This window comes from Rhinatrema bivittatum, chromosome 5 (assembly GCF_901001135.1).
Source record: "Rhinatrema bivittatum chromosome 5, aRhiBiv1.1, whole genome shotgun sequence".
NCBI classification, from domain to species: Eukaryota; Metazoa; Chordata; class Amphibia; order Gymnophiona; family Rhinatrematidae; genus Rhinatrema; species Rhinatrema bivittatum.
Window position 1 is genome coordinate 338579964 of NC_042619.1, and position 26677 is coordinate 338606640.

General features: G+C 49.5%; 1 protein-coding gene across 1 annotated transcript in view; it reads right to left on the reverse strand.

Annotated features, from left to right (window-relative positions):
- SNRNP200 (small nuclear ribonucleoprotein U5 subunit 200) overlaps positions 1-26677 on the reverse strand; it is a 915618-nt gene that overhangs the window by 576888 nt on the left and 312053 nt on the right. Inside the window, exons 17-19 of the mRNA XM_029604465.1 lie at positions 26367-26516; positions 26175-26285; positions 6591-6722 (exon numbers count right to left, since the gene is read on the reverse strand). Of these exons, the coding sequence (XP_029460325.1) occupies positions 6591-6722; positions 26175-26285; positions 26367-26516 (393 nt within the window). The remainder of the gene's footprint in view (positions 1-6590; positions 6723-26174; positions 26286-26366; positions 26517-26677) is intronic.

A 26677-nucleotide genomic window follows, 5' to 3' on the forward strand; every position in this document is an offset into this window, starting at 1 on the left:
GGGGAAGAGATGGCATCATAGCCTACCGCACGCAAGATGGCGCCGAGGGTCACCATGTGGCTGACTCACCAAACTGAAAAAGGGCCTAGCCCATGGAAGGCTGCTCAACCAGTTCGGAGTCCGTCCCCCCCTATTACCTCGCCGGGATCGAGAACGGAGTCGGTACGCGCACAGAGCAAGAAGACCAGAGAAGCAAGAAGGAGCCCTCCGACTTCTCTGGATTCAAGTTTTTCTAAAACTTACCTAGTCTCAGCACTTACTGGCCGAGTGCAGATTGTCTCCAGCTGTGGGGGGGGGGGGGGGGGGAGAGAGGGCTTTGGCCTTCACTGCCGTGCTCAGCTTTACACCCGCTGCCTTTCAGCCGCTTCAGCGGCTAAGTCCACGGTGGGAGCCAGCTACCCAACCAAGGCACACATTAGGAAAATTAGGTCTTACCTTCGATAATTTTCGTTCCTGTAGTACCAAGGATCAGTACAGACTGCTGGGTTATGCCTCCCTTCCAGCAGATGGAGTCAGAGAGAAATTGAAAAGCACCTCCCACATAACCCGGGGTGCCACCTGCAATCCCTCAGTATCATTGATATCAAAGCAGAATGAAAGAATGACCCTTACTACCATTTCCATATATGAACTACTACCATTTCCATGTATTAACGATGCGTAAAAACACGCTATAACAGAACAATGACTAGATCAAGTTAAAAACTGAACTGGAGAACCAGGTAGAATTTGTAAGAACGTACTTTAGAAAGCTCTGCAAAAAAAACCCTGACTGGCATCAAAAATCTGTAAAGAGAACAGTTGATTGGACTCTCCTGTATACGGGCGGGCGTCTGGACTGATCCTTGGTACTACAGGAAGGAAAATTATCGAAGGTAAGACCTAATTTTCCTTTCCCTGTACGTACCAGGATCAGTCCAGACTGCTGGGATGTATCCAAGCTGCCCTAAACAGGGTGGAACCTGGAGAGTCCCGCGCGAAGCACACTACTGCCAAATGAATCTACCTTGGGATCCCGAACGTCCAAACGGTAGTGTTTAGCAAACGTGTGCAAGGATTTCCACGTAGCCGCCCGACAAATCTCCTGCGGTGAGACACACTTGGCTTTCCACCCATGAAGCCGCCTGAGATCTAAGAGAATGCGCCTTAAGACCATCTGGCACAGGGCGACCGTTACAAATGTATGCGGAGGCAATAGCATCCTTCAACCATCGGACGATAGTTTTAGAAGGCTTAGCCCCTCTCTTAGGACCGCTCCACAAAACGAAGAGGTGGTCGGACAAAAGAAATGGATTAATGACCTCCAGGTAGCGCAAGAGGACCCTACGGACATCCAACCTCCTCAGATCCCTATCCTCCACCGAGAAGGAAGGCAACTCAACCGATTGACCGATTGTCATGGTTGACATGAAAGGCCGACACTACCTTGGGCAGAAAGGAGGGAACTGTGCGAAGCGAAATACCGGAATCAGAAATATGCAAAAAAGGCTCACGACAGGACAAGGCTTGTAACTCGGAAACCTGCCTAGCTGAGCAGATAGCTACGAGGAAAACAGCTTTGAGCGTCAAGCCCTTAACCGTCGCTCGCTTCAAAGGCTCAAAAGGGGGCCCGCAAAGACAATGGAGCACTAGATTCAAACTCCAGGACGGACAGACCGCACGTACCGGCGGTTTCAAGTGTTTGGCCCCTTTCAAAAGTCTGACCACATCCGGGTGCCACGATAGAAATACCATTAACCTTACCACGAAAGTTGCCCAAGGCCGAAACCTGAACGAACTATAAGAAAGGCCCTTCTGAAGACTGTCCTGTAAGGAGGACAGAATGTGAACAATAGAAGCCCTGCGAGGTGACAAGCTTGCCGCACCACACCACGAATCAAAAGCTTTCCATACCCGAACATAGGTAAGAAAAGTAGAAGTCTTGCAGGAACGCAGAAGAGTAGAAATAACTGCCTCCGAGTACCCCTTTTTTTCTTAACCTCCGCCTTTCATAAGCCAGGCCGCTAGACAGAATCCATCGGCCTGCTCTAAAAATACTGGACCCTGTCGAAGCAGACAGTGCAGGTGGCTGAAGCGTAGTGGGCCGCCCACCGCCAGGTTGACCAGATCTGCGAACCACGGTCTTCAAGGCCACTCGGGAGCCACTAGAATTACCGGTCCCGGGTGAGACTCTATGTGTCGCAGTATCTTTCAGACGAGTGGCCATGGAGGAAACACATAAAGCAGGATGTGTGGTGGCCAGGGTAGAACTAGAGCATCCACCCCTTCGGAACCGCGTTCTCTCCGGCAACTGAAGAAACGAGCGGCCTTTGCATTCAGACGAGTCACCATCAGGTCCAGGCGGGGAACTCCCCAATGTCCCACGATCGATCTCATCGCGTCCTCCGACAGCTCCCATTCCCCAGGATCCAATTGCTGTCGACTGAGGAAGTCCGCTTGAACGTTGTCGACCCCCGCTATGTGAGACGCTGCAATCCTGTCCAGAGCATCAGCTTGTCGGCCACGGACACTAGTCGACTTCGGGTGCCTCCTTGTCTGTTTATGTAGGCCACCGTGGTCGCATTGTCGGACAGAATCCGCACAGCTGTGCCACGTAACATCGGTAAGAAGCGCTGCAGTGCCAGGCGAACTGCCCTGGTCTCCAATCTGTTGATAGACCACCTGACTTGCAACGGCGTCCAAAGACCTTGAGCCGACCTTGACCAGCATACCGCCCCCCCCCCCCCCCCCCCCCCCAGCCGGAGAGGCTGGCATCAGTCGTAACAACTACCCACTGGGGACTCTCGAGATTCACTCCCTGTAGCAAGTGAACCGGATTGAGCCACCAGTCCAAACTGGATCTGGCCAGCTCGAGCAGCGGCAAAGGAATCTGGTACTCTTCTGACTTGGGTTCCCAACGAGATAGCAGCGCTCTCTGTAAGGGCCTCAGATGTGCGAAGGCCCAAGGTACTAGTTCCAGGGTGGATGCCATATACCCAAGAACCTGCAAATAATCCCATACCACCGGGGAGGGAAGCGATAGTAGCCGACGCACTTGAACCATCAACCGGTCCATGCGGGAAACTGGCAGTGAAATTTTGCCTAACAAGGTATCAAATCGAGCCCCCAAAAACTATTACCTGGGAGGGGATCAATTGACTCTTGGCATAACTGACCACCCAACCCAAGGAATGAAGACTAGCTACAACCGTACGCACTGCCGCCTTGCAGAGTTCTTCCGACTTCGCCCGGATGAGCCAGTCGTCCAAGTAGGGATGAACTAGTACCCCCTAGTGTCTCAAGCTCGCCGCCACCACCACCAGCACACCTTGGTGAACATTCGGGGAGCGGTCGCTAGACCGAACGGCAGAGCACAAAACTGGTAGTGTTGGCCCATTATCATGAACCTCAGAAACCGCTGGTGGTGCTTGTGGATTCTGATGTGAAGATAAGCTTCTGTCAGATCCAAAGAAGCCAAAAACTCTCCTTTGTGGACCGCCGCAATGACCGATCTCAACGTTTCCATACGAAAACGAGGCACCCGCAAGGCCTTGTTGACCTGCTTGAGATCCAGAATTGGCCAGAAGGAACAGTCTTTCTTGGGCACCACGAAATATATGGAGTAACGACCGGTCCGACGTTCTGACAGAGGGACCGGCACGACCTGCTCCCAGCGCCCTCAAACGTGACAGAGTCTGCAGAACCACCTGCTGCTTGTGTGGTGGTCCGCAAGGGGACACCAGAAAAAGATCCCGAGGGGATAAGCAAAATCCAAAACGTAACCACGACTGAATGTCTAGCACCCACTGGTCCGAAGCAATTTTAACCCATTCCTCTAAAAACAGGGACAGCCGACCCCCGATTTTGGGAAGGGAGGAATGGGCCGGCATCTCTTCATTGAGCTGGTTTGCCGCTGGGAGCGAACGTATGGATTCCGGCACGCTGAGGCCGTCTGTCTCGAAAGGAATAAGACCAGGCCTGTGCTCTAGACGCCGGTTGTCTAGCGGTATAGCCGGAAGCACCCCGACCAGGCCTAAAACGGCGCTGTCCCCGAAAACGGTCCCTGTAGCCCCCCTGCGAGTGGGCCGTCCTGGGCTTATCCTCCGGCAACTTATAAACCTTGCTGTCACCCAAGGCCTTAATGAGCTGCTCTAGCTCATCCCCAAACAACAACTTACCCAGAAAAGGAAAGGATCCCAGTTGAGACTTCGACGAGGCATCCGCCGACCAGTTCCAGAGCCACAACAGACGCCGTGCGGACAGCGCTGAGGACATAGTGCGTGCTGAAGTACGTAAAAGGTCATTCAGTGCATCCGCCATATAAGCAACTGCTGATTCCATACGGGCCGCCTGCTCCGCCTCCCCAGGAGGAAGGTCCTGGGCTGTCAACATCTGTTGCACCCAACGCAGCAAGGCCCGCTGCATCATGCTACTGCAGGACGCCACCTCAAAAATGCGCTTGAGTAACACCTCCAGTTTCCTATCCTGGAGGTCCTTAAGAGCAGTGCCGCCAGTCACTGGAATAGTAGTATGCTTGGCAATGGCCGTGACCGCCGAGTCCACCTTAGGGACTTTAAGAAGATCAATCGACTCAAGAGGGAGGGGATATAACTTTTCCATGGCTCTAGTGACCCTCAATGAGGCCCCCGGGGACTCCCATTCTCGGAACACAATCTGGGAAAGTTTCGGGTGAAAAGGAAATGTCTGCAGCAGAGCGCGTAGACCCGCTAAAGCCAAGTCTCCCGTCGATAACTCTGAAGGCTCCTGAGAAAGGGGAAGCTCAAGCTCCTGGAGTACGTGCAAAATTAAAGGGTCCAGCTCCTCTCGTCTGAACAGGCGGAGGACTTGGGGGTCATCTCCTTCCACATGTGTGGGAACGTCCCCCTTGTCACTCAAATCTGGAGCCAAAGGGTCCTGTGAACCTGGATCCACCAGGTCAACCGGGTCCGACAAGTCATCACCCGGGGAAGAAGGAGGGAAATGTGTATGCACCTTACCCTGACCCCTAGAAAGCTTAGGGATCTTAACGGGGCTGGGAGACTGGGTATCCCACCCAGTCTCCGCCTCCAGAAATGCCTTGTGCATTAAAAGTATAAATTTTGATGAAAAAGATTTCTGCCCCTTTAAGGCCCCCCCCCCCCCCCCCGAGGGAGGAACCGGAGGAGGAGTTGGGTCTCCGGGCAATTCGCGCAGTCTATGCGGCAGGGACAGCGGAGGAGGGGGATCCTCTCCCACCTCAGAGTCTTCTGCATCCCCCTCCGATGCCAACAAAATGGCTACCGCTCCCGCGCGAATCGGGAGCGGCCCAGGCCTAGATCCCTCGGCCTCTTGCGCGCCGCATGACTTTTTTCGCCGCGTTGTGACCGCCCCCCCACGCTGGATCAGGCCGTTGCGAAGGCCCCTCGCCCCTGGCGAGGCACCGGGAGCAGAGGCCCTCGCGAGAGAGCCGAAGCCCCGGCTCTCCACAAGACTGACAGGCCATTCCTCTGGTCATTCTGTAGTAGCAGCTGGGTGGAAAATCCATCCCTTCCGGAGGCCCGGGAGACGGACAGGCACAGCTGAGGTAAGAACAGCGTGAAATTAAATAAAAAAACCTGACGTTGCCGTTCAGTAACTTTTTTTTTTTTTTGAAAACTCAGCCTCAAGGAGGAAGGCACTGACAAAGAAATAGGAGACTCAGAGGAATTAGTACCTCTCTGAGGGAGGAGGAGAGTGACCGGCCCACCGGTAAATCCTCCCCCTCTGCTCACCGGGCTAGGGCAGAGAAAAGCTCCAGGGATGGGCTATAGGGCAATGCCCTGCCTTGCCTGTCCCAATCTAGCTGCACTAGAGAGAAGTAAAAAAAAAAAATAGCAAACTTTTTTTTTTTTTTTTTTTTTTTAATGATCTAGCCAAAAGTTCTAAATCTCCTAACTTTATTATTATTATTATTTTTTTTTCAAACCTGGTGGGGCAAGGCCCCAGAAAATTAGAGATCAGGACCGCAGGTTATGCCTCTCAATCTGCTGGAGTCAGAGAAGATACTGAGGGATCACAGGTGGCACCTCGGGTTATGTGGGAGGTGCTTTTCAATTTCTCTCTGACTCCACCTGCTGGAAGGGAGGCATAACCCAGCAGTCTGGACTGATCCTGGTACGTACAGGGAACTGAGGGATCGTAAATCGCTTCAGGAATTCTCGACTAGGGAAGTGACCCTTCGATATCACTGCAGGAGAGTGGGGCTAATTCTTAAAGATAAATGCTTCTCTTTCCTTTTTGTGTTTTTTTTTTGTAATCCCGCTAGCACCATGCTAGCAAGGGGATAGTATCCACATCTGCTAGGGAGACGGAGAGATACTGAGGATCTGAGATCACGGCAGGGGTATATCTAGGACGACGTCAGCTTTGAAATCTGACTCCGCCTCCCATCTGCTAGCAGAGGAGCACATAACCCACTGGTCCTGAGTCCATCTGGCTACACGCTAGGAAATATCCAGTTATAATATATTGTCCTAATTCTATTCATTCAGTCAATCCTGTTAGTACTTGAATTGTGAACCAGATGTTTACACAGATGCCTTAGACAACAGAGTTATTGTTTTGGAGCTTTCATTTCCCAGAGTTTTATGTACCTGCAGAATATCAAGGGCACCGAGCTCGGTCCAGCGGCCCTTCTCTGGACTGTACACCTGGGTCCCTTTGATGATGACAGTGTGAGCAGGGAGATTAACACCCCAGGCCAGCGTTGCCGTTGAGACGAGAACCTGCAGATATGGCATAAAGTAGTTACTCATCAAAAAACAAAGCAAATGCTGACAGTGTGTGTGGGGGGGTGTAGAAGGTGATGCCCAAATGCTAACTTGTCCCCAGGACTGTAAGAAGCCAGGAATTGTTTGTGTGACAAGCTCCATTCTGACAGCACCTCAGAAGCACAGAAGAAAGGTGGATACTATTAGATAGGAAAATTGGTTCTTACCTGCTAATTTTCATTCCTGTAGTACCACGGATCAGTCCAGACAGTGAACTGAACCTCCTGTCCAGCAGATGGAGCCAGAGAAAAACTGAAAGGGCATACCATATAAGGACAGTGCTCACCCTGCACCCCTCAATATAAGCTTTATCAAAGCAGAAAAAACAAATGCAAATCGAATGAGCATAAGATCAAGCAAGTAACAAAACAAACAAGGCTAATATAATGAGAACATTGAACAGTGCAAGAAAAAATCAGCTCTTGTCTATGTATTAGATACATCAGGTGCCAAATCATGTTACATCAAAGCTCTGCAAGGAAGAAGGCATTCTCTACAGCTGAAAAGGAAAAAACTACGAGCGGACTGACAAAAGAAATACGGGAGGGAGTCTGGACTGATCCGTGGTACTACAGGAACGAAAATTAGCAGGTAAGAACCAATTTTCCTTTCTCTGTACGTACCCGGATCAGTCCAGATCATGGGATGTACCAAAGCTTCCCTAAATAGGGTGGGACCGAGACAGTCCCGCTCAGAGCACGTCTGCCAAAAGAACCAAAAACTGGCGCTTGAATGTCAAGACGATAATGCCGAGCAAAAGTATGCATAGATTTCCAAGTACCATCACCATACCACGGCAAAAGATGCTGTAGCCTGAATTATTGCGAACAAAGAGACCTCATACAAATGTGGCTGGGTTACCATTTGCAGTGCCCAAAACGCCACTCAGGTTGTGCGGTGATAACTTTTCAGAGTGCACCGTCATCAAAGTTCAAATCATCGGTCTCTTTGTTGAAGGATGAAAGTAAGGACAACTTGTGTCGGTTTACTAGCAAAAAGTTAGGCAGTGAGAAATTATCATCATTATTATCATAACATTTTACTTATCGTAGCGTTGGTAGCGTTGTAGCGGAGTGTGCAGTAAGGATATAAATGTTGGCACTGGCCCGACACGGCTCGTGTTTCTTGCACCAGCTTCCTCAGGGGCCTCACAATGCCACTACTGAAAATAGAAATGCACAGTTAACAATTCCTTACTAAACTGCAAAAAGTAGAGTCCGCAACGCTTAATACCTACGATTCCAAGCACTGCCGCTCTGCTCTGCTACTAGGCTGCAGCTATTATTCGGGCAGCCGGATCCGCCATTTTACTCAATGATTATATACCTACCGCGATAGGAGGAACTCATTAATTATGACGTCAGAGGGAATTAAATCGAAACGGACGGAGTTACTAGATAAGCGATGTCCATTCAACAGAGTCGTTCAGACCATTAGGTGATGTAGATGCCAAGGTGAAAATCCACCACTGCTCACGCATATTGAGAATTTGATTGATATCGCCACCCCGGGTATTGGGTACAATATGTTCAAGGATCGTCCAGCGGAGTTGGTCGAACGAGTGGTTCAAAGTGGTACAGTGCGTTACTATAGGTGCTTCCATACTGAGTGTGTTCAAACGACTCCGGTGTTCAAAGAGCCGAGTTTTGATTTTTCTGCTGGTTCTACCCACATAGGCTAATTTACAGGGGCACTGTATAAGATATATCACAAACGTGGAGTTGCAAGTTGTAACTGATCGTTTGTAAAAGATGTAACCCGTTTTGGGATGTTGCCATGACGGTCCCTCCATAGTAATGGAGCACATATCGCAGTTGCCACAGGCAGTGTGCAATCCTTGCGAGCGGTCAGTATCACATGGGGTGACAGCCGCATGTACTATACATTCTTTGAGGTTTTTACTCCGCTGATACGCAAAAATTGGCAGGTCAGTAAATACATGATGCAGCTGAAGGATGTGCCAATGTTGTTGAATGCTTTTGACGATTAAGTAGGATTTTTCCGTATGTGTAAGGACACATATATCCGAAGTCACCGGGTCTTGTGCTTTGTATTCCAATAGAGCTGTCCGTGGGGAGTGCCATGCTCTCTTAAAGGCTTTGTAGACAGCGCCATACGGATATCCTCTGGAAAAGAATCTTTCTGCCAATTTGCCTGCTTGTAGTTTAAAATCACCATCCGATGAACATAGGCGTCTGAGCCTAAAAAATTGGCTCACAGGTAAACCTTGTTTAAACGCTCTGGGATGGAAGCTGTGATATCTGAGCAGGTTGTTCCTTTCTGTTTGTTTGCGGTGAATGGACGTATGGAGATGCTGATTATCAATAGAGATGGCAATATCTAAAAACGCTAAGTTTGTAGCACTGTACTGTGTAGTGAATTGTAAATCCTTGTCTATTGTGTTGACCCAAAGAAAAAACAATTGTAAAGAGGCAACATCTTTGGTGACAATGGATGTTGTCTCATTGTATACCAATGTGTCCCATGTTACTGCTTTATTGACCATTGAAGAGACACTCAAAAATAATATGGTAGGTTCCAGGATCCCATTCTGGTTCATCTTTGAGGTAGCCAAACTAGTTATTCAAAAAAATTACTTTTCTTTCAACTCTCAATTCTACTTGCAAATCCATGGTATAGCAATGGGGTCGTCCGCAGCCCCCTCTATTGCTAACCTTGTCATGGATAGATTAGAAAGACTCCATATCTACAATTCAAGATGGTTTGATGCTGTCTCCTTGTGGGTCCGTTACATTGACGATCTCCTTATTTTTTGGAAACAAGATGTTGCCTCTTTACAATTGTTTTTTCTTTGGGTCAACACAATAGACAAGGATTTACAATTCACTACACAGTACAGTGCTACAAACTTAGCGTTTTTAGATATTGCCATCTCTATTGATAATCAGCATCTCCATACGTCCATTCACCGCAAACAAACAGAAAGGAACAGCCTGCTCAGATATCACAGCTTCCATCCCAGAGCGTTTAAACAAGGTTTACCTGTGAGCCAATTTTTTAGGCTCAGACGCCTATGTTCATCGGATGGTGATTTTAAACTACAAGCAGGCAAATTGGCAGAAAGATTCTTTTCCAGAGGATATCCGTATGGCGCTGTCTACAAAGCCTTTAAGAGAGCATGGCACTCCCCACGGACAGCTCTATTGGAATACAAAGCACAAGACCCGGTGACTTCGGATATATGTGTCCTTACACATACGGAAAAATCCTACTTAATCGTCAAAAGCATTCAACAACATTGGCACATCCTTCAGCTGCATCATGTATTTACTGACCTGCCAATTTTTGCGTATCAGCGGAGTAAAAACCTCAAAGAATGTATAGTACATGCGGCTGTCACCCCATGTGATACTGACCGCTCGCAAGGATTGCACACTGCCTGTGGCAACTGCGATATGTGCTCCATTACTATGGAGGGACCGTCATGGCAACATCCCAAAACGGGTTACATCTTTTACAAACGATCAGTTACAACTTGCAACTCCACGTTTGTGATATATCTTATACAGTGCCCCTGTAAATTAGTCTATGTGGGTAGAACCAGCAGAAAAATCAAAACTCGGCTCTTTGAACACCGGAGTCGTTTGAACACACTCAGTATGGAAGCACCTATAGTAACGCACTGTACCACTTTGAACCACTCGTTCGACCAATTCCGCTGGACGATCCTTGAACATATTGTACCTAATACCCGGGGTGGCGATATCAATCAAATTCTCAATATGCGTGAGCAGTGGTGGATTTTCACCTTGGCATCTACATCACCTAATGGTCTGAACGACTCTGTTGAATGGACATCGCTTATCTAGTAACTCCGTCCGTTTCGATTTAATTCCCTCTGACGTCATAATTAATGAGTTCCTCCTATCGCGGTAGGTATATAATCATTGAGTAAAATGGCGGATCCGGCTGCCCGAATAATAGCTGCAGCCTAGTAGCAGAGCAGAGCGGCAGTGCTTGGAATCATAGGTATTAAGCGTTGCGGACTCTACTTTTTGCAGTTTAGTAAGGAATTGTTAACTGTGCATTTCTATTTTCAGTAGTGGCATTGTGAGGCCCCTGAGGAAGCTGGTGCAAGAAACACGAGCCGTGTCGGGCCAGTGCCAACATTTATATCCTTACTGCACACTCCGCTACAACGCTACCAACGCTACGATAAGTAAAATGTTATGATAATAATGATAATAATTTCTCACTGCCTAACTTTTTGCTAGTAAACCGACACAAGTTGTCCTTACTTTCATCCTTCAACAAAGAGACCGATGATTTGAACTTTGATGACGGTGCACTCTGAAAAGTTATCACCGCACAACCTGAGTGGCGTTTTGGGCACTGCAAATGGTAACCCAGCCACATTTGTATGAGGTCTCTTTGTTCGCAATAATTCAGGCTACAGCATCTTTTGCCGTGGTATGGTGATGGTATTTAGAAATTGGTCAGTTTAAGATTCCATCTCTTTGACAGTTTTTTGTTTTTTCTAGATTTCCAAGTAGCCACTCTGCAAATTTCCTGAGGAGAAACCAACTGGCTCTCTGCCCAAGAAGTAGCCTGCGAATGCAGAGAATGAGCTTTTAGTCCCTCCGGAACTGGCCGGCCCTGACAAAGATACGCCGATGCGATCACTTCCTTTAGCCAGCGAGCAATGGTGGCTTTAGAGGCCTTCTGACCTTTATGAGGACCCACTCCATAAAACAAAGAGAGAATGAGAGGCTCTGAAATCATTAGTAACCTGCAAGTACTGAAGGAGAACATGCTTAATATCCAAGCGTCTGAGATCAGCACCCGACGTGCCAGCAATATCCTCCGGAGAAAAGGCAGGGAGCTCCTTCGATTGACATGAAAGGAGGAAACTACCTTTAGTAGAAAAGAATGGACTGTCTTTAGAGAAACCCCCGAATCAGAGAATTGCAGGAAGGGCTCCCGGCAGGTAAAGCTTGCAGCTCGGAAACCCTCCTGGCTGAGCACATAGCCACGAAGAGCACCAAATTAAGCATGAGGTCCTTGAGCGTGGCCCGATGGAGGGGTTCAAAAGGTGCCGCAAAGAGAACCCGTAAGACCAGGTTAAGATTCCAAGATGGGCAAGTAGCCCTGACCAGCGGATTCAAATGCTTAGCCCCCTTAAGAAATCGAACGACATCTGGATGGGAGGCCACCGAGTAACTGTCAAGCCTGCCCAAGAGGGAGCCGAGAGCCGAAACCTGAACCCGCAAGGAGTTGAAAAACAACCCTTTAGAGAGCCCATTCTGAAGGAAGGAAAGAACCAGAGAGGCAGGGCCCTGCGCGTCGATACCCCAGCCTCCACGCACGTATTAAAAACCCTCCAAACCCGAACATAAGAAAGAGATGTTGAAGTTTTACGGGTCCACAACAGCGTGGAAATCACTTCCTCCTTGTAGCCCCCTCTTCCTCAGCCGCCGCCGCTCAAAAGCCAGGCGGCAAGACAAAAGCGATCGGACTGATCTAAAAATACTGGAACTTGTCGCAGGAGGTTGTGGAGGTGAGCGAGACGAAGAGGGCCGTTCGACACGAGATTCACGAGGTCCGCAAACCACGGTCTCAGAGGCCACTCCGGTGCTATGAAAATGACCGGCCCGTGGTGAAGTTCTATCCTTCTGAGAACTTTTCCCACCAGAGGCCAAGGAGGGAATACGTAAAGGAGGACATCGCTGGGGCAGGGCAAGACCAGAGCATCCACGCCCTCCAAGCAGTGTTCTCTCCTGCGGCTGAAGAACCGAGGAGCCTTCGCATTCTTCAGGGTGGCCATCAAGTCCAAGTGGGGGACCCCCCACCTGCGGACGACTAGATCCATCACCTCGTCTGACAACTCCCACTCTTCGGGGTCGAGATGCTGACGACTGAGGAAGTCAGCTTGAACATTCACTTTTCCTGCAATGTGGGAAGCCGCCAGGCGGTCCAAATGGCGCTCCGTCCAAGCGAACAATAGGCTGGTCTCCAGGGCTACCAGGCGACTCCTGGTGCCCTCCTAGCGATTAATGTAAGCTACCATGGCGGCATTGTCGGAGAGGACTCTCACCGCTTTATGACGGACCAAGGAAAGGAAGAACTTGAGTGCCAGTCGAACCTCCCAGGCCTCCAGACGATTGATGTGCCATTTGGATTGGATCGGAGACCAAGAGTCCTGTGTCGATTGAGACTGACAAAGCGCTCCCCAGCCGAGAGGCTGGCATCCGTAGTCACGACAATCCACTGGGGAGTCTCCAGTGGCATGCCCCGACAGGTGGTCGAGAGAGAGCCACCACTGCATGCTGATGATGGTAGACTCGGGAAATGGTAGGGGCACCCGAAACTCCTCAGAGACCGGCTTCCAACGGGCCAGTAAAGCTTTCTGCAAAGGACGCATATGCGCAAACGCCCAGGGCACCAGATTGATAATGGAAGCCATAGAGCCCAGAACTTGAAGGTAATCCCAGGCCGTGGGTATCGAAAGAGACAAGAGACGCTGTACCTGCTGCATGAGCTTGAGTGCACGGACCTCGGGCAGGGAGACCTTGGACACGCAAGTGTCAAAGCGAGCTCCCAGAAATTCCAGAACTTGAGAGGGCAAGAGGTTGCTCTTGGAGGAGTTGACTATCCACCCGAGGGAGGTGAGCAGAGACACCACCCAACTGAGCGCCATCACACAGAGCTGCTCCAACTTCACCTGGATGAGCCAATTGTCCAGGTAGAGATGGACCAAGACCCCCTCCCTCCAGAGAAAGGCCACCACCACCACCATCAACTTAGTGAACGTGCGAGGGGCAGAGGTGAGCCCGAATGGGAGAGCTTGGAACTGAAAATGCTGGCCCAGTATGTCAAAGCGAAGATACTTCTGGTGTTCCTTGAGAATCGGGATGTGAAAGTAAGCTTCTGTGAGGTCGAGCGAAGCCAGGAACTTGCCGGAGCGAACTGCGGCAATGACCGCCCTCAGGGTTTCCATCCGAAAATGGGGTACCTTGAGCGCCCAGTTGACTCTCTTGAGGTCCAGAATTGGTCGGAAGGAACCATCCGTTTTGGGGACGATGAAGTACATAGAAAGTGGCCGGATCCCTGTTCCTCTGGAGGAACAGGGAGTATGGCCCAGAGTTTCAGGAGCCTGTCTAGAGTCTGGCGCACCGCTGGCCGTTTTCGACTGCCGCATGGAGAGATCAGGTGGCTGTCGGGAAGATCCCGAGCAAATTCTAATGTGTAACCTTTGTCAATCACGTCGAGGACCCACTGATCATGGTGATTTTGGCCCATTCCCCAAGAAAAAGGGACAGACGTCCACCTAAGGTGGGAGCGAAGGAATGAGCCTGCCTCATCTCATTGCAAGGACTTGGCGGCAGATCCATGGGGATTGCCATCCCGGAACGGTAGACGTCCTGTTTACTAAACTACAGTAAAAATAACACTGCAGACTAACAGGCCCAATGTGTGTGCCATAAGGTCTGCTAATGTGACAGCACTGACAAATATAAATATCATGGAAATGAGTCCTTCCGGAGGATGTGGTGAAGACCAGAACTGTGAAGGACTTCAAAGGGGCGTGGGATAAACACTGTGGATCCATAAAGTCAAGAGGCCGCCAATGAAGAGTGGGTGACTCGCCAGAATGATGGCTACTGCCTGGAGACAATACCCTTATTCAATAAACATACACATGCTTACTGTGACTCCAACATCGCTCTAAGCTTCAACAGCAAGAGGAAATGTGGAAAAAAGGATTTACACTCACAAAGAGGGGAGTAGCTGGCTTGTTACGGCGGTTACTACCCCAAACCAAATAAGCCTGATACTTCACTTTCAATGCATATACAGCATAGTTCTCTGCTTCAACAGCAGGGGAGAAGAAAAAAGGGTTCGCACTCACAAAGCGGGGAGTAGCTGGCTTGTTACGGCGGTTACTACCCCAAACCAAATGTGTCTGATACTTCACTTTCGATGCATATCCAGCATAGCTCCCTGCTTCAACGGCAGGGGAGAAGAAAAACAACCAATAAGGACTGTATAACATAGTCGGGGTAAAACAAATAAGCATGGGTGTAGCTTGCTTATTGCGGCGGTTACTACCTCTACTACCCCTAACTAATCAAGCTAGATATTTCACTTGGATGCAGCTCCATCACTGCTCTCTACATTAATGGTGGGGGTGGAAGGGAAATAGAACCAAGAGCTAAAAGAAACAGATAAGTATGAGAGAAAAAATGTGTGAAGCTTGCTGGGCAGACTGGATGGGCCGTTTGGTCTTCTTCTGCCGTCATTTCTATGTTTCTATGTTTCTATGAATGAAATCATGCCTGCGATCTGGAAGAGGCAGGACGCTGAGAGGACACCCTCGTTCTGTTGTACCTGCGCTGACCCCGGAATCGAGAGCATGAAGGAAAAAAGGATTTTGACTGTTTAGGGCAGTCCTCAGGCAGCTTATGAACCTTGTCACCACCTAAGGATTTAATAAGCTGTTCCAGGTACTCCCCAAAAAGCAACTTACCCTTGAAGGGGAGAGTGCCTAACAACTTTGGAAGAGGAGTCCGCTGCCCAGTTACGCAGCCAGAGGAGCCATCTGGCGGAGACCGCTAAGACCACAGCCCTGGCCTGCACCTGGAGGAGATCATAAAGGGCATCACCCCCATTTGCAACCGCACCTTCAAACCGCTCCGCTTGTTCGGCCTCTGCAGACGGGAGAGTCCTGGGTGCTGAGTAGTTGTTGAATCCACCGAGGCTTGCCCGCTGCATGAGACTGCTAGAAACCGTCGCCCGGACATCTAAAGCCAGCACCTCAAAAATCCTTTTGAGATGTACTTCCAACTGTTGATCTTGAAGATCCTTTAAGGCTGTGGCTCCTACAACCAGGATGTTGGTGCATTTGGTGACAGCCGACACCGAAGCATCAACCTTGGGGACTTTGAGCATCTCAAGAGCTGTATATCTGGGAGGGGATAACACTTATCCATTGCCCTGCCCACGCGGAGACCAGTCTCGGGAGCCTCCCATTCCCTGAGCAGAAGCTGCATAAGCATAGGATGGAAGGGAAAAGTACAGGAAGGAGCCCTCAGACACGCCAGGACTGGGTCAATGGTACGGGAGGAGGAGGCAGAGGCGGGATCTTCTGCGGGCACATCAATTCCAAGTTCATCCAGAACAAAAGGAATAAGCGGGTCCAGCTCCTCCCGCTTAAACAACCTCAAAATCCGTGGGTCATCTCCCTCCACGGGGGGGATTATCGAGAGAAAGATCCGGGTCAGCATCTGGATCGGGCAGTGGAGTGGGAGGAGAAGGGTCAGGTGGGTCCGACCCACCAGGTACAGTCCTGACCCTAGTAGTACCCTGCGAGTCTGGGACGCCAGAGCCCTGGCTAACAACCAAACGAGGGATTTTTGCCGGTGGAGGGCCCGGAGTGGGATCCTCCTGCACCTCCAAGCTTGCTAAAAAAGACTTACGTAAAAGGAGCACAAAATCTGGTGAAAAAGGAGTATGTGCTCTGCCGGACCCCTGGGGGGGGAGGGCCCCTTGGGGAGGGTCAGAATCAGCATCAGGAGATCCCACAGGGCTTAAGTCAGGTGGTAAATGACAAAAATCCGGCTCCCCTTCCCCCCTGAGGATCCAAGTCTGCTGCTGCGAGGTCCACGCACAAAATGGCCGCCGCTCCCGTGTTTTTTTTTTTTTGTGTGGAGGACAGCCCAGGTCATCAATTTCAAAGGAGCCACGGAGGGTCTCTCCCCTCTGGGCAAGCAGAGCCCGTCGCGGGAGAGCCGCAAGGCAGGCTCCCCACAGGCAAGACAAAACATTGACCTCAGTATCAGGAAGTCAACTGTGTATGAAACAGCTGAGCCTGATTGCTGCGAAGCAGGGAAGCCGACTGAAGGGCCTTGAGTCGCTGCTTTCCCTGCCAGACAGCCCAGAGCCGTGAAGAACTGCCTTATTCCAACTTTTACACCGAAAGTAAAAAATATTCTGCTGTGTGTATCCTTTTCTTTTTTTTTATGAGAAACAGCTAAACAGGCTGAAGGGTTTGTGCCACAGCAGAGGAATTAAAACATCTCTGCAAAGGACCAGAGGAATAATCACATCTCAGGGTCACCAGTGCAAAAGAGGGGGAGTGACTGGACCACCAGTATCACCCCTAGGCAGGGAATTAGGCTACTGGGAAAGATACCTAGGCTGAATTATTCAAGGGGAAAAAAATCCCCCTAGGTCTCTACAAGAGCCTGGAGACAGAACTGTGTCCAGTGAAAAGAAAATGAACTGTTCCTGTATATTTTAGAAATACTTGCTTGACCCAGCGAAGAGAAAACAGAAGACTTCGCAAGAAGAAATAAAGAAATATCACTAAGAGCAGGGAACTGTAGGTTAAGAACATAAGAACATAAGAAAATGCCATACTGGGTCAGACCAAGGGTCCATCAAGCCCAGCATCCTGTTTCCAACAGTGGACAATCCAGGCCATAAGAACCTGGCAAGTACCCAAAAACTAAGTCTATTCCATGTTACCATTGCTAATGGCAGTGGCTATTCTCTAAGTGAACTTAATAGCAGGTAAGGGACTTCTCCTCCAAGAACTTATCCAATCCTTTTTTAAACACAGCTATACTAACTGCATTAACCACATCCTCTGGCAACAAATTCCAGAGTTTAATTGTGCGTTGAGTAAAAAAGAACTTTCTCCAATTAGTTTTAAATGTGCCCCATGCTAACTTCATGGAGTGCCCCCTAGTCTTTCTACTATCCGAAAGAGTAAATAACTGATTCACATCTACCCGTTCTAGATCTCTCATGATTTTAAACACCTCTATCATATCCCCCCCTCAGTAGTCTCTTCTCCAAGCTGAAAAGTCCTAACCTCTTTAGTCTTTCCTCATAGGGGAGTTGTTCCATTCCCCTTATTTTGGTAGCCCTTCTCTGTCCCTTCTCCATCGCAATTATATCTTTTTTGAGATGCGGCGACCAGAATTGTACACAGTATTCAAGGTGCGGTCTCACCATGGAGTGATACAGAGGCATTATGACATTTTCAACCGTCTGAATCTGCTGGAACCAGAGAAATACTGAGGGGTGCAGGGTTAGCGCTGTCCTTATATGGCATGCCCTTTCAGTTTTTCTCTGGCTCCATCTGCTGGACAGGAGCACAACCCACTGTCTGAACTGATCCAGGTACGTACAGGAAAAAACCAATATATGCACATCATCCACAAATTGCTCTCCCCCCAGTAGTGTTCAATAGTAGGCAGCTTTAACACTGTAGATTAGTACCGTGATAGTCAGGGTTGGCTTTATACATACTGGAACCCAGGGCAGAAACTAAAGAATGGGTCATGCCAGTGCCAGGACTTGAAGTTCTAGCTCTCAGCTTCACCATGGGAGCCCTAAGCAACTGTCCTGTTTGCCAACCTTGATGACAATGCATGTAAGGAAATGCATTTGCAAATTGGTCTAAAATAATACTAACATAAGCCTAACCAACTCCGCAAGTAACTTCCACTGTCTGAAACAAAAGAAGCTGCTAGGATGCTACATATCCTATGAGTCTCTATTACACAATGAATAACCAATCTGTTTGCTACCAAGCAGAAGCTCTAGTCCTGAACTTGCACCTCCCTGGGAACATTACAGAAATAGCACTTGCAGACCTATGGGGAGGACTTTGAAGGACAGTTCTCCACAGTAATATCTGACTAGGCAGCTCAAGCTAAGGGGCTCAAGGAGCTGGTAGCTGAGTTAGGATCCCTATGAAGGCCCCAGTTCGCAACCCATGATCAGAGTAATAAAGAATCAAGGTGAAAACCCACAGGTGCCATGAGGGATAACTGTAATGCTCTTGCCTAAGAGCCAGATATTTCTGGCAGTGATGTGACATGGCGTTCAGATCTTAGCTGGGGGGGAGGGGGGAGGAGAAAGGATGTGGAGGTGATGGAAGTCAGTACTGTATCAGAATTTAAACATGCTTGGAATAGCTACAAAGGTATAAAATATGGCTGAGGGAGAGAGGTCATTCTAATGTTGGTTTAAGTACAGGAATTTATATACTCATCCACCTAAAATGGTAGACAATTAGCAAAGAGGATAACTGAACAAAATGGACAGGCCATTTAATATGTTCTATTTTTCTCAGTTTGTTAATAGTGAAGCTTTCACAACCTAGATCCTCACTGCAGATCAAACTAGTAGCAAGGGTGATTGTGGCTTATAATGTCCCTAAGCATGTGCTGACAAGAACAAGCAGCCTTTCCTGAGGATCATCCTATCACATCACTTCATTCAGGTTTCCATTCCTTCTGTGTACTATAAACTAAAGGTAAAATTCCTTCTTACCTGATAATTTCCTTTTCTCTAAAGAAGGCAGGCCAATTCACACTGGTGGATTATGCACTCCTACCAGTAGATGGAGACGGAGTCAACTGACTCGCTGACATATAACCTTGCCTCAATATCAGCCTGCCAGTGTCTCTAGAAAAGCCAAACTGTGGACAACTGACTATGCTTGAAACATGACTATAACAGTAAACAACTCGTTACTTCCAGCCAACTCAGAAGTACTGAGCTCAGTAAAAACATTAACATCAATTGATCTTAGGGACTGGTTCTTCACTTACCAGTCCGTCAAATGACTCAGAACAAAGAACACCCTGCATCGTCCCCAAATAAAAGATGAACTGAAAACAAACCCAAGTAGGCAGTCCGGGGTAGGATCTTGGATTGGCCTGCCTTCCCTTAGAGGAAAGGAAATTCTGAGATAAGAAGTAATTTCACCTTCCTCTGCAGTCACAGACAGCCAATCCACATAGGAAAATTGGTTCTTACCTGCTAATTTTCGTTCCTGTAGAATTACGGATCAATCCAGACTGCTGGGTTGTGCCTTCCTTCCAGCAGATGGAGTCAGAGAAAAAGCTGAAAGGCACCCCCCTCTTAGCCTGGTGTGCCACCTGCGATACTTCAGTATAATCAGTATCAAAGCAGAATGAAGAAAATTTAACAACCAATAGCTAGACCAAAAATTTATTTGAACAATAAACTGAAAATTATGAGAACTATGGAGTGCTGACTTGAACATTTCGCGTTGCATATTTTCGATATCTTCATATTCTTTGATACATCCTGCAGAATATAGTCAAAAAACAACCGCGTGCACTCTCCAGAACAAAATACCCCGGGCGGGCGTCTGGACTGATCCGTGGTACTACAGGAACGAAAATTAGCAGTTAAGAACCAATTTTCCTTTCCCTGTACAGTCCCCTGTACAGTCCAGACCGCTGGGAAGTACTCAAGCTGCTCTAAATGGGGTGGGACCTGGAGAGTCCCGCTTGAAGCACGCTGCTGCCAAAACAATCGACATCTGGGGCTCGGACGTCCAAACAGTAATGCTTAGCAAAAGCGTGTAAAGATTTCCAAGTAGCTGCTCGGCAAATCTCCTGCGGCGAACACACTGGCTTTCTGCCCAAGATGCCGCTTGAGATCTGATCAAATGAGCTTTTAGACCATCCGGCACCAGCCGCCCATGACATATGTATGCCGAAGCTATAGCTTCCTTCAGCCATCGGGCAATGGTAGCCTTGGATGCCTGACGTCCTTTCTTAGGACCGCTCCCATAAGACAAAAAGATGGTCCGACAAATGAAAATCATTAGTCACCTCCAAATACCGAAGGAGGACCCGCCGGACATCCAATTTCCTCAAATTGTGAGCCTGAGGGGAGTCCCAATCTAAATGTGAAAAGGCCGGCAACTCCACTGACTGATTCAAATGAAACGCAGAAACGACCTTCGACAAAAAGGAGGGTACTGTTTTAAGAGATACCCCGGACTCCGAAATCCGCAAGAACGGTTCTCTGCATGATAACACCTGAATCTCAGATATCCGCCTGCCCAAACAGATAGCCACGAGGAAAACAGCCTTGAGTGTTAAGTCCTTTAATGTGGCCAGCTTGAGGGGTTCAATCGGAGGACTGCACAATCCCCGGAGAACCAGACTCAGACTCCAAGAAGGACAGACTGGACGAACTGGAGGATTCAGATGCTTGGCACCCCTCAATAAAGGTGCCACATCCGGATGGGTCGCAAGGGATGTACCGTCAACCTTCCCCCTTAAAGAACCCAGAGCCGCTACTTGCACCCAAAGAGAGCTGTACACCAAACCTTTCCTCAACCCCTCTTGTAAGAAGGCTAGAATTTGCACAATAGTGGCTCGCTGCGGCAAAACTTTCAGCCCACTACACCATGAATTGAAAACTTTCCACACCCGAACATATGTGAGCAAAGTTTTACGTGCCCGAAAGAGGGTGGAAATAACTGAATCCGGGTAACCCTTCTTCCTCAACTGTCTTTTCATAAGCCAAGCTGCTAGACAAAAGCGAGCTGCCTGATCGAAAAACAGTGGACCCTGCCAAAGTAGATTCGGAAGTTGACAGACGCAAAGGGCTGTCCACCGCCAAGTTGATCACGCTGCAAACCACGGCCTCCGCGGCCAATCCGGGGCCACAAGGTTGACCGACTCCGGGTGGGTCTCTATTCTTAAGACTTTGCCCACTAACGACCAAGGGGGAAAAACGTAGAGCAGAACTTCACAGGGCCACGGAAGGACCAGGGCATCTACTCCTTCTGCCCTGTGCTCCCCTTCTGCGACTGAAGAAACGAGCTGCCTTCGTGTTCTGCAGAGTTGCCATCAAGTCCAGACGGGGCACTCCCCACCGATGAGTCAGGAGCTGCATTGCTTCCTTGGACAGCTCCCATTCTCAGGGGTCTAATTGTTGGCAACTGAGAAAATCTGCCTTCACGTTGTCCATGCTGGCTGTGTGTGGCGCCGCCAATCGAGTCAGATTGCGTTTCGCCCAGACCATCAGCTCGTCCGCTTCCCCAGCCACCTTTGCCCCCTTGACAATTTATGTACGCCACAGTTGTTGCGCTGTCGGACAGAATTCATACAGACTGATGCTGGACGAGCATGCGCAGTGCGAGGCAGACCACTCTTGTTTCCAAACGATTTATGGACCACTTTGCTTCCTGACATGTCCACCGACCTTGTGCCGACTGCGATTGACAAACTGCTCCCCAACCGGAGAGGCTGGCATCAGTCATCACAATTACCCACTGGGGGTTCTTCCAGGTCCACCCCGCTTTGTAAATGTTCGGGAACTAACCACCATTCTAGGCTGGTTCTGGCGGGGTCCATGAGCAGCAAGGGTAAGTGGAACTCTTCTGACTTGGGATCCCAGCGGGAAAGCAATTCCCTCTGTAAAGGTCTCATATGAGCAAAGGCCCAGGAGACCAATTCCAGAGTAGATGCCATAGAGCCAAGAACTTGCAAGTGGTCCCACACTTTGGGCATCGATAGGTCCAACAGCCGCTGGATCTGAGCCGTCACCTTGTCTATCCTCTCCTGCCAGAGAAAAATGTTGCCAATAGCCTTGTCGAAACAAGCTCCTAAGAAGTCCAACACTTGGGACAGGATCAACTGGCTCTTGGAGAAATTGACTACCCATCCGAGCGAGTGAAGACGCTGCAAGACCTAACAAACCGCTAACTTGCAAAGCTCCTCAGTCTTCACTCGAATGAGCCAGTTATCCAAATAGGGGATGAACCAAGATCCCTTCTCTCTTGAGAGCCGCTGCCACCACTACCATCACCTTGGTGAAGATGCGGGGAGCCGTCGCTAACCCGAATGGAAGCGCTTGGAACTGGTAATGCTCGCCCCTGATCATGAACCGCAGAAACCTCTGATGATGCTCCTGGATCCCTATGTGAAGGTAAGCCTCCGTCAGATCCAACGATGCCAAAAATTCTTTGTGGACGGCTGCAATGACTGACCTCAAAGCCTCCATGCGAAAACAAGGTACCCGAATTGCCTTGTTCACTTTCTTCAGGTCTAATATGGGGCGGAAGGAGCCCTCTTTCTTGGGAACAATGAAATATATGGAGTTTCTGCCGGTCCGGCATTCGGCAGGTGGAACTGGAACAATGGCTCCCAGGGCTTTCAACCGAGACAGGGTTTGGTCCACCACCAGTTGCTTTGCTCGAGATCTGCAAGGGGACACCAAAAAATGATCTTAGCAGGCGAGCAAAATCTAAAGCGTATCCGTGTTCTATGATGTTTAGAACCCACTGATCCGAAGTGATCTTGACCCATTCCTGGGGAAAAAAAAAAGAGAGAGAGAGACGACCTTCTGTCTCCGGAACGGAGGAGTGGGTCGGCGCATCTTCATTGGGAAGACTTGTTGCCGGAGGATCCTTGAGAAACCCCGTCCCAAGCAGTCCGTTGGCCACGAAAGGAATGAACCCAAGCCTGGGACCTCACTGATGGCTGCCGAGGGGCAAAGGACGGCGCTCTGCCCAGACGATAAGGCGCTGTCCCCGAAAACGAACCCGAGAGGAACCGAAGGTCCTAGAGGTTCTAGGCTTGTCCTCCGGAAGCTTGTACACTTTATTATCCCCCAAGGACTTAATCAGATGTTCCAGCTCATCGCCAAATAAAAGCTTTCCTTTGAACAGGAAAGATCGCAACTGAGACTTGGAGGAGACATCAGCGGACCAATTACGGAGCCAAAGAAGCCTCCTGGCTGACACTGCCAAGGCCATCATGCGTGATGAGGTACGGATGAGATCATACAGAGCGTCCGCAGTATAAGCCACTGCCGCCTCCATACGGTCCGCCTGCCCCGCCTCCGCCGGGGGCAGTTCCTGAGCCGTGAGCAATTGCTGTACCCATCTAAGGGTTGCACTCTGCATGAGACTACTGCCAACAGTTGTTCTGACGCTGAGCGCTGAAACCTCAAAAATCATCTTGAGAAGAACCTCAGCTTTCTGTCCTGGAGATCTTTGAGTGCAGCTGCTCCTGTCACTGGGATCGTGGTGCGCTTGGCGATGGCTGAGACGGCGGTCGTCTCAGCCATCCACCTTAGGAATCTTAAGCAGCTCTAACAACTCCTCCGGAAGCAAGCAAAGCTTTTCCATAGCCCTACTGACCCGCAGACTATTCTCCGGTGCGTCCCACTCCCAGGTCATGAGCTGTAAGAGCATTGGGTGAAAAGGAAAAGTTCTAGGGGGAGCCCGAAGACCTGACAAAACAGGATCCCCCGAGGAAGGCTCAGCCACTGGCTGCGGAACCTGAATATCCAGTTCCGACAGCACATGAGGGATCAAAGGGTCCAGCTCTTCCCTGCAAAACAATTGGAGCACCCGTGGATCATCCCCTTCCACATCATCAGCCGTATCTGCGTTAAGAGGATCCTGGGACATGAGATCTGAACGGTCAGCGGGAGGAGTTACCGCCGTGTCCGGAATCGCCCAACCCACTCGGACTCTAGGAGCGTCCTGACCCTCAGCAGGCCTAGGGACCTTTGCTGGAGGAGGCTCCTGTAAATCTAAATCAGCCTCTGCCTCCATATAGGCTGTGTGCAACAAAAGCACAAATTGGGAGGAAAAAGGGTACGGTCTCTTTAAGACACCCACCCACTCACTCCCCCCCCCCCCCCCCCCCCGAGGAAACCCCAGAGGTGAGGGGGAGTCAGGCACCGGATCTCGAGGCCTCTCAGGGCTCAAATTCAGTAGTGAGAGCTGAGGTGGAAATTCCCCTCCCCCTGAGCCTTGCAACGTGTCAGAGCCTAGAGTAGGTAAAATGGCCGCCGTTCCCACACTAATCAGGAATAGGGCAGGCCGAGGCCTCCGAGCCAGCAGACTTCTCCCTGCACCACGCGAGGGATGCTCCCCTGCTGTTGCTAAGCAACCTCAAAGGGCCTTCACCCCCGGGAAAGCATCGGGGGGGGGGGGGGTGAAGGCTCTTTGAGATTGCAGAGGCCATCGTGGGAGAGCCTCACTGCCGGCTCTCCCACGATGGCCTCTGCTGAACACCGGCTCTCCCACGATCTGCTGAACACCGCAATCCGTTCGGCATTGTGACAAGGTAAGCAGCTACACTACAAAATGCTTCGGGAGACCTAGGAGTTCAAAACGCCTTTTTTTTTTGTGTAGCTACTAATCAACTAGGGGAAAGAAAACATACCTGGGTCCAAGCTACAGAGGCTCCTACCAGAGGAATGAAATCTTCTCTGGGCTGCTGCGCCCACCAGAGGAATGAAAACATCGCTGGGATACTAGGGGGAGGGTCCGGCTCACCGGTAAATCCCCCTACTCACCGGGTCGTGAAGCAGTCTCCGGGCAGAAAAAGCTATCTGGGTAAAAACCCCAGCCGTGCCTACTACCAAGAGGGGGGGGGGGGACGGACCCCATTGGGAGGGCTTGCACTCTGGTGTAAAAAATACTTTCCTTTTTTATTTTTAAACTACTCTATCTTTATCCACTAATTGATTTAGCCAACGGCAAAGAAAGGTAACAAGACCCCTTTTCTTTTTTTTTTTTTAAAGGATCAGGACCGCAGGTTCTGCCACCTTCATCTGCTGGAGTCAGAGAAATACTGAAAGATCGCAGGTGGCACACCAGGCTAAGAGGGGGTGCCTTCCAGCTTTTTCTCTGACTCCATCTGCTGGAAGGGAGGCCCAACCCAGCAGTCTGGACTGGTCCGGGTACGTACAGGGAACAGTGGGTTGTACCAAACCTACTCCCAAAACAGGCAAAAGGCTGCCTACACTTCCGTCAATACCTCGTAAAGGCTGCATCCTCTTGAGCCTTAACATCCAAGCGATAATGCTTGGACGGCAAATCTCTGCCCATGAGATCATCTGTGCTCTAGTAGAATGCACCCTGACTTGCCTAGGCAATAGTACATTTGCATCCACATAGGCAGCCATGATAACATCTTTAACCCAACGAGCACCCACATTACTATTGTCACCCGTGACGCCGGTTCACCTTGTCTACTCCACCATGCAGAACAAACAGCTGATCAGTCTTCCACAAGAGCAAACAATCTTTAAGTACCACAACAAATGTTGTTTCACATCTAAGTTATGTAACAGATAATCCCACTTATCCCTATCCTTGTCCAGTGAGGGTAGGGAAATAGACTAATTTAAATGGAACTCAGATACCACCTTCACCATTTATTTTTTGGTGCCTAAAACTGGCAAGGCATTAAGGCTCAACCACTTAACTGAGAGAGGAACCAACTTGTGTCACCTCAAGAGCTCAATCTCTTCTTCTTCTCCTCTTTTCCCTCTTTTTTTTAATTTTTTTAATTTTTACATGAGCAAAATCCCCACCAGGGAGATGCACGTTCACCATCTGCTAGAGACGGAGAATACTGGCAGGCTTCAGGGCAAGGCTATATGTCAGTGACATCAGAGAGTCAAGTTGTCTCTGTCTCCATCTGCTAGAAGGAGTGCATAACCTGCCGGTGTGGTCTGGCCTGTCTGAGCGCAGAAGAGTGGAGAAATTGTCATCCCTTTAGCTTTATTTGAACATCATAGGGAGGAAAGAGGGAAACCTGTACACAACACCATGCTAGAGCCCCAGATCCTGGATCTCACCTGAATGTGTCTGTCAGCAAAAAGATCCTCTACCAGTGTCCTGTCCACTCTGGTCATCCCAGCATGATGAATGGCAAAACCGTAAGGCAGCAAGTCCCTCAGTTCTAGGTTCTGTGGCACAGCAAACACAAAACTCATTATATACTGTAATCAGACACATATACTCCTACACACCCTGCAACCTGCCATTACCTTGCACTGCTCTGCCTCTGTCCTCAATACCTCTGTAGAGGCAGAGCCCTCTCGGAGAAAAAGACCCAGAGTATCCTTCTCCAGGCACATATCCCTGATGGCACGAGCTGTCTTTCCAGTCTCCTTCCTGGAGTGAACAAACACCAGCACCTGGTAGGAGCAGTAAAAATGAGCACAAGGTACCAATACAAATCCAGATACACAGTTACAACTTTCTTTGTCTCTTCAATCACAACACACAACCCTGTACCCTCACTTCATGTCTCATCTAGCGCTATCAAAGAGCAGCAAGGGAACAGTTAACAGCACAA